The 8,563-nt window shown below is 55.7% G+C and overlaps 1 protein-coding gene across 1 annotated transcript in view; it reads left to right on the top strand.

The window, feature by feature from the left end:
- The first annotated feature begins 1,255 nt into the window (after positions 1–1,255).
- FNDC11 (fibronectin type III domain containing 11) overlaps positions 1,256–8,563 on the top strand; it is a 10,698-nt gene continuing 3,390 nt past the window's right edge. The window contains exon 1 of the mRNA XM_009282757.2: positions 1,256–1,261. Within this exon, the coding sequence (XP_009281032.2) occupies positions 1,256–1,261 (6 nt within the window). The remainder of the gene's footprint in view (positions 1,262–8,563) is intronic.

Genomic DNA, 8,563 nt, shown 5'->3' with positions numbered 1-8,563 from the left:
GACAGGGACCTAAAATGGATGCTTTCAGCCCAGCGGGGCTGCAGCGGGGCTGGTCGGCCCTGGCCGGAGCAATGCCGAGGGGCCAGAGCTGCCCTGCTCGCCGGCAGGCAAGCAAGGGGGGGGCCCGAGCCACGTTTTCTCCGGCCTTGCAGCTTCCAGCTGGGTTATCTCAGGGCTGAGGGGCATTGACTGCATGGCACCCACTGCGAAGGCAACGCTGGGTGCTCAAACATCCCCCCTGCCACGGTCCTGCCCAGAGCATCCTGCCTGCAGGCAGGGAAGGGGCAGGGTCAGCTCGGGTCGCACTGGCAGCGGGTGCAGGACAAGCTGGTGTGGGTGCGGCTGTGCCACACTGCTGCTGCTGCGTGGTCACCGGCTCGGTGCTCACGGGGTGAGCGGGGCTGCTTGCACCATTGCCGCAGGCTGGGGAGCAGGAGGGACCCTGCCATCGGGACCGGATCACTGGCATCCCGCCAGAGGAGGGAGAGGAGGTGATGCAGCGGAGGAAAGGTTTGTCAGGAGATGCACACTTCGACCTTGCCTGCAGAGATACTGCGTAATCCTGCCGCCCTGGACACAGCTCACTGTCCCCCACCACATGCAGTCACCCCCAAACTCCCCAGCACAGATGCTGCTGCACCTCCGGCTCCTTTTGCTCCCATGACGTCCCTCTGTTTTGAGCTCCACCAGTGACAAGGATCATTTTGCCAGTCTCCGGGTTCATGGCATCATGCACTTGTCTGTGACCGGACATGTAACATGCTCCGTGCGCTCCCACGGCCCCCAGGCCCCCAGCTCTCATTAGCTTGGCCCCTGCAAACGTGACGAAGATGAAATCCAACAGGAGCTTGGGGTGGGAGCCTGGGTCAGCTCGCACGTGTGCCACCATGCTGCAGGCAAGAAGCCAGTAAGGGCAGGTGACCGCACGGCACAGCCGACAGCTGAAAAGCTTTTAACATCATTAACAGAGAGAGGTTGGTGTCAGTTACCAGCAGAGATGTTTCACTCTGGATTTGCTCTCTGGAGACCTGCTATTTCGTATGTAAAGAGGGCTGCTAAGCTCCACAAAGATGCTTCAATTGCTTGATAGCTGACAAAAGTACCCCAGCACCAGCCATCCCCTGCCCTGCCGCTCCTTGGGGACCGGGAGAGGGCATGTGCAGGGGGAGAGCTGCACGTGGCAAAGGCCACGGCCAGGCAGCAGGCAGGCAGCAGGGCGAGGGTGGGATAGGCAAGGAAACCCGTGGCAGCCACCATGACCGTGAGGCCAGTCGCGGTCCCAAGTGCCAGCTGGGCAAGCACCAACCTCACCCCGGAGGGATTTAACATCAGAGAGCAGAGGTGAGATGCTGCCGCCATCAGCTTCGCTCTCTCTCTCCCTGCTTCGACACATGGTAGGAACATTTTCAAGAGCATCCTGTCCACAGAGGCTCTGGCACTGCGTTTTACAGCTAGAGCACTAAGTCATTCAGTGCAAAACTTAAGTCCATATTTCTTTTAAGATCTCTTGAGCTTCTCAAGCAGCAGCCACTTAAGCAGTCCTCGCTGGAGCACAGAGACACCAGCTGCTTGAGCTGGTAGGAGGAGAGCAAGGCCCGTTTTATTGGTACAGGACATTCATCTGCCTCATCTCCACATTGATGAATAGCTCTATTTTACCCCGTGTCAGGCTCCAGCAAAGCAGAAGATGAACAGCTAAAGCTGCGGTAAGCCCACACACTCCATTTAGCCAGCAGATGACTCAGATGAGGCTCTTCGTGCGGGTGGAGGTGCTGATGAAACGCGAGAGTACAGAAGCCAGCACGCTGGCGAGCGGGGGCTCTGCTCTCCCTACCGGCCACCGTGCTGCGAGGCAAGAGGGTGGACCCTCCTCACCCTCTGTCCCCCTGTTCGGTTGCAGGACAGTCATGGGGGTCTTCGGCACAGGGACAGCCCAGCCCCGGTGCTCTGCTGCACAGCAGATAAGGCCGTGGATGGCATCAAGCTGTCACTTATTAAGTACCTTTTATCCCATCGCACACAGCATCCCAACAGCTCTCCAGCGCCAGCTCGGACAGGAGCAGTGCAGCTACCAGTGTGCGTGGGACAGCCATGGCCACCCCGTCCTTCCTCCTGCAGAAACCCCAGGCAGCCCCAGGGGTGCCAGCCCTGCCGGGGGATGGAGCAGGGGGGAGCAACATCACCCAAACCACTTCCCGATTCCCACCAAGGCTTCAGAAAAGAAAGATGGCCAAGTCAGAAAGCCAAATACATTTTTTGCCTGCTATCTGCCTCAAATGCACATTTGTGGAGCTGCAGAGGGTGCAGGGCGCAGGGTGCTGGGCACAGGGTGCCCACCCCACGCACACTCCACCTGCCTCTCCCCACAGCAGGGACCGCACGTGGCAGAGGCAGCAGCTTTGCCCAGAGCCACTTCAGGTCAGCCTCAGTTCCATGAACAAAAGCTACTTCCCATCTCCAGCTCATCTCCTGGCAGAGTTAATGCCCCGCGCTCCTCTGGGGACCCAGCGCTTGCGAAGACGCACTGGGAGGCAAGCAGCAAGGGAGGGAATTAAGACCTTATTTCCTCTGCCAGAGATAAGATCTTTAAACAAGCTTCTCAGCCAAGAACTTCAATTTTTTTTTTTTTTTTTTTTACAGGTTTTGCAAGGGAATCTTGTTCTCCAGAATTGCATCCGCCTCCAACCCCACTTAGAGCTGCCAAAGCCTGCGCTTCCCCCGGGCCCAGCCTGTGAGCGGCGGAGATGGATGAGCTGACACGGGCATGACTTCACCCTTGCTGTCCTGCCGCCGGAGCCGGGGGGCTGTCAGTATTCCCAGAGCGACCCCCCCCTGCTCCAGCCGCGCGTTGCAGCCCCACCAGCCCCCACGGATCAACCACGTGGACCGCCGCCATGCGGTGCCCCAGCCCGCTGCCCCAGCGTCAGGCTGGATGAGGCCCCCGGGGCGAGCATCCCTGCGAGCAGCAGCAAAGCCTGACCCAGCGGCACACTGCTCCAAGCTTCAACTCTGCTCCCTCTGCGTGGATCCAGCCCTGCGGTTGCTCCCGGTTTAATCCGGGAAGGGCCAGCATCCGTGGTCTTGTGAAAGATGCTCGTTACCATTCTGAAAAGCCTTCTGGGGCACTAAACTGGAAGTACAGCGTTCACCTCCCCTCTCCTACGAACCCAAGCAGGTCATTATCTTACTGTGAGCCTCAATTCCTCCTTGTACCACAGAAATGCTCCAATACTGGGCCCTATGTTTGGGAACACAGACAAATGTTCTGTGAGCCTTCAACGGCAAGAAATAAATGCCCCTGCCTTGCTCATGCCCTGGGGGTTTGCAGCCCCCGCCTCGCTTGGAGGCTGCTGTGGGAACGAACGCTTTGGGCTGATTTATCCGGCACGTTGGCGCTGCAGATTAAGGCGCCAGCCCTGAGAGATGGAAGGGAGCGCGAGCCAGCCAGCCAGGCGATAAATCACAGGACGCAGGCTCCAGCTCTGCCTGCTGCGCTCTGCCCATTGGTACTAAAGGTGCTGGTCAGCGTGTTCCCGGCGGGACAAATGCTCGAGCCTCGGAGCTGCTTTCATGTCCCGTGTCCTGGGGAGGGCGGACACCCAGCTCCCTGGGAGTGCTGCATCCCGACATTAGCCCGACTGCTCCCCCGCCAGCCACAGCCCTGAGTGGGGACTGACCGCAGGTGACAACCAGGGGACAAGGCTGCAGGCTCAGCAAGTTTCCCACTGCCCGTCTTCGCCCTCTGTCCCACGTCCAAGCAAACGTGACCCCCGTGGGAAGTTTTCCTGGAGAAAGGGGGATGCACGCTCGCTGCTTGGATGAGCCTGTCAGCAAGGGCCGTCTCGTGGGATCTGGGACACAACAGCCTCCCTTGAACTTATGCTCAAGGACGTCTGTCTTGCAAAGTGCAGCACACCACAAGTATATCCGAACGGGCTTTTGATGAGCTTCCAGCAAGATAAAAGAGCTTCCGTGACCCTGCTCCATCTTCCTGAGCTAGATCATCGGTAAACCAACCCCTGCTGTAGCCTGCAGCTCAGAGGAGCTCTCACCTCTCACATCCCACACACGTGTCTGGGTACTTAGATTAATGTCACCGCTGGAGAATGGAGGGTCTGTCCGCCCCAGGACGCCCCTTCAGTGCCAAGACCTGTCCGGGTTGTCCAACCATGAAACACTCAGCAGGGGAGGAAAGGAGAGCTGACAGATAAAGGCTCCCTTTCCCAAGGAAATCCCGAGCACTCAGCCCTTCATGCTGCAGGTCTCAGGGCTGGGCACAGACCAGGGAAGATTTTTGCCCCAAACCAGCCTCCAAACCCACAAACTTCTTGGCTTGCTGTAGGCAAACAGCTACCCCAAACTCCAGCAGGTCCAGGCTGTGGGGCTCCCTCCCAGGGTGCCATTAGTGGGTGTAATGAGCTGGAGATAATTGCTGCCTCGGGGACACAATTAACTCCTTCCTGGCCTGGTCCAGCTGGGGCTTTGCGTCCCAGAAAAGCAGTTTCTCCCCCAGGTTCCTTAGAAAACTTACATCCCTTTTCCTTCTCAAAGTGAGCCTTCTGAATCCCAGCCTGACGAGCAAAGCGAGTTCCCTGATGTGTGGCGATGATTTAGATTTGGGATATATCTGGAATGTATAATTTATTTCAGGTATATGAGGCACCAGCGAAGCTGGGAGCAAGCAGTGAGTAAATCAGTCACACCCTTGTGATAATGGGATTTGAAGCAGCTCAGCGCAGCCAGCTGATGGGCAGCCCTGCTCTGAAAGTCCCGCTCCCGTGGGGCCAGGCAAACACGAGGAGCTATGGGTACTGTCCGGGAACGCAGGGACACAGTCAGGAACCCTGGAGGAGCTGGTGACGTCGGGAGACTTTTATGACAGCGCTGCCAGCGACGGCCATGGCAACACAACCTCTAGCAGAAAGGGTCTGTGTGAACAGCCCCCTGTCCCTGGGACAGGGCTCACCTTGAACCAGGCGCTGCCCAAAGAGCTGCTCCAAACCCGACACCCACCTTCACCCATGAGGTCCCGCCTGGAAGCGGCAGGGGAAGAACCAGGCACAAAGCCCATCCTCCTCCCCGTCCCTGTGGTGGTTTCCTTTGCGGCAATTTACTGTTTCAGAAATGCAGTAGACATGAAATATGAAGACAGAAATTGCCAGCGACTTTTAATTTGGGTTCTGCCAATTTCTCTGTTCCAGTTATTGATTTTCCATAAAGATGAATCCCCGTTCCCAGCTCGCTCTGACAGGCACTATCTGCGCGTTCTGCTTACCCCGAGAGTGGAAATATATGTTTTATTAAGCGTCAGAGCTCACTAATGAGAAGAGGGAGGAAAATCAATTGTCTGCTTGTATCTTGATCTCAAAGACAGGACTAACAAGTTCTTTATTTTGATGCTGTGGGCAGGAGGACAGGGCAAAATGACAAACGTGGCAGACAGTGGCTGTCAGCTCTGCTACAGAGGCAGCTCAGCTGATGGGGGGGGAAGGGGTACATGGTATTTGATTTTTTTCAAACACATTTGTATTTGTATTAATTCAAAGAGATTCATAGAGTGCTATAAAATCCTGTAGTTGAATTGATCCCTGATGCAAAGCTACTGAAAACAGTAAAATTTCAGCTGCAGACTATAAGCAGGTTTATGCTCATATTCCTAAAATCAAGACAGCGGCTTGGCCAGCTGTTCTGGATAGGGCAGCCAAAGGGATCCCATTTTTCCATGCTAAATTTGGGATGAAGGTTAGCTTTTATGACAATGAGAAGTACAAGCAAGCTCAGTGCAAAAGTCTCTGCACAACTCCAGCAATAAACCCAAGCGTGCACCATGCTGTGCTCCTAGAAAGTGCTCAGGTGACATCCTAACCCTGCCAAAATGAGGAGCAAAGCTGGCTAAGCCCAGGACTTCACCTTTGCTGCGTGAGCAGCTCAGCCACTGCACTCAGCTCAGCTGTGCAATACTTTCATCTTCTACCTCCACCTTTTCCAGGTCAGTTCTGGGGTACGCGAACACCCTGAATAGCCTAGACGTCGCCAGCTCGAAGGCAGACATGGTCTCCACCAAGAGCCATTAAATACAAAGACACCATCGCATCTTCAGAAATCACGGGATGGGAGGGTGCCAAGGGAAATGGACACAACGTGCAAGCCTTGCTTTAAACTCCTCCCTGGGCATCTGGCACAGGCCATGGCTGGAACAGGAGGCGAGGTTAGCTGGACTCCACGGGACTTTTCTTATGTCCGTAAGCCCTCACACCACCAAGGCCGAGGGAAAAGGACAGGTCCAGTTCCCAGCACACACAGCCCGAACGACAGGACTGGGATCCATGACACAGGCATGAACATTCATTTCCTGCATAACTGGGTGTTATTACCAAATACTGATCTCTGCTACCTCTCCCCCCTGCCCCGGCAAGGCTATCAACCTTCTGTCACTCATATTTGTTATCTTCCTGGTCTGTTAGAGAATCACACCTGACAATTGTATAGTTAATCTCTCGGCAGCGGTGAAATGAGATGGTAAGCTCCAGCTGCCTTAAGAAGATGCATTGATTTCTTAAAATGACAGATCGCCTCCTCCCTTGATGTTCAAGCAGAAGCTCAGAGCTGGTATTACGGATCTTGCCTATCATTCAATTAAAAAAGCTTAGCAGAGACGCACCAGCTAAGTGTACAAGACAGCATTAAGGCTAAGTCCTGACCCAGAGATTTAATCCCAGGGAGTATGAAGGCACCTTCAGACAGAGGACGCCTGTCCAGCTTGCTGATGAATGCACCGGTTGTGGTATTGAACTTGCCACCGTGAACCGTATGAGCCAGTCTCCTCCACAATAAAACAGCTGACTGGCCAGTCAGGTCCCGCAGCAAAGAAGAGCAGGAAAATCCCTTCCTACACAAAAGGAAGTTTGCTGCACTTAATGGAGCAGTTTATATCCTATTTCAACGCATCTCTTTAATAAGGATTATGTGTTTAAGTTAACAAAACTCCTGACACTGTGTGGAACAGCCTCAGTCTCACCGCAGAGAGCAAAGCACTGGAGTGTGTCCGGCCTCAGATGTAAAGACTGCAAGATTCACCCTCGAAAAGCAAAATACCCCCACCCCACAGCATGCCATAAAGCCCAGCAGATCCCATCGGTACCCCAGAACCACCTGTGCTTTCCTGGGCGAATATTAACATCTGCAAAGCAGCAAAAAAGCAAAGCTGAATGAAGCGTATCTGTGGGTATCCCAGATCCGCCCCACGCTGGGCTCAGAGCAGGTCCCAGGCGGAGCAGCAGTGCCGTGCTGACGATGGTGTCCTAACGCTCAGGAATTCAGGGCAGAGCCATTCACAATCCTCCTCCCAGAAATGCTACAAACAGCGCAGTTGTTTGGAGCAGCCTGGATAGCCGGGCCTGCGAGGATTCACCAGCCCCAGGGGCAGAGGCGTACCTACACCAGGTGACTCAAAAGCGCAGGGAGGTGCCTGCAGCGTGAGAAACAGGGCAGCCGTGTGCCGGCACGGCGCTTCACCGACGGCGCCTCGCAGGGTGCCACTTAGAGCTTAGGGCTTCCCAGGATGGAGCCAGTTTTTCTGCTCATTGCTGTGCTCGTTACGCCTTGCTCCGAGCTAGCGTGCTGCGCGGACACGGCCAGCAACCATTTTCTGGCTGTCCTGCCTTAACTACTTCATCCCTGTCTGCAGGGACCTTTGGTTCGAGGCCGTGTCCCCGCAGTTCACTGCTGAGGTCTGGGCTCTGCGGGGATAAGAGAGCTTTAAAGCAGCCCACAGTCAAGCAGCTGAGTTAGGCTCCTTGGCCGTGGAGCAAGGGCTCATAAAAGGCTGAGGCTGCTGCCTAGCTCCGTGGAGCGGAGACGAAACGCTGGAGGAGCAATGGGAACATCACACGCAGGGAAGCCAAGCTTTGGAAACCACGTTTTGGATTCTCCAATGACCACAAACCCCGCAGTCCTCAGAAAAATGGTCCGTTTGTCAGCTTAGCGCTCTCACAGCCCCATCGCAATAGCAAGGGCACAAGATGGGGGTGAAACAAAATGTACCTGTTAAGGGGGAAGCACATTGCTCTCAGCCCCTCTGCTTTTCTCCTCTCTGCCCGCCAGTACGATGCGAAACTGCCCGGGCACAGCGCTGGGCCGGGGGACAGAGCCTTCTCACACCTCAAAGTGCACGATACCCAGCCCAAGGATCGCACTGACCCCTCGCCCCGTGCCCAGCACCGGGAAATGCATCACACTGCGATTACAACAGCCAGGCATTGTGTGCCGGCCCGCTGTAAGCGACCCGAGTCACCCCTTTCAGTATAAAAACAGATGCTGGTAATTAAGCAGGCAGAGGAGAGCGCGGCCGCGCTCCTCTCCCCACACACGGCCATCTCCCCTCGGGGCCAGCCTGGTGTCACCGAACCCGCAGGGACCCAAGGTACCACATTTCCCCAGGGACCGGAGGGTGAAGGGGGGGGGGGCGGCTGAGGAGCGGATTACTGAGATTTATGGAGGGGACGGTACAAACGATTTTGGGGCCTACAGCCCCATAGACAATTGGGGTATGTCCCCACAAACC

Source organism: Aptenodytes forsteri, unplaced genomic scaffold (genome assembly GCF_000699145.1).
Source record: "Aptenodytes forsteri isolate BGI_AS27 unplaced genomic scaffold, ASM69914v1 Scaffold422, whole genome shotgun sequence".
Classification (NCBI taxonomy): domain Eukaryota; kingdom Metazoa; phylum Chordata; class Aves; order Sphenisciformes; family Spheniscidae; genus Aptenodytes; species Aptenodytes forsteri.
Note: the sequence above shows the minus strand (reverse complement) of the source record. Positions and strands in the feature narration are given on the sequence as shown.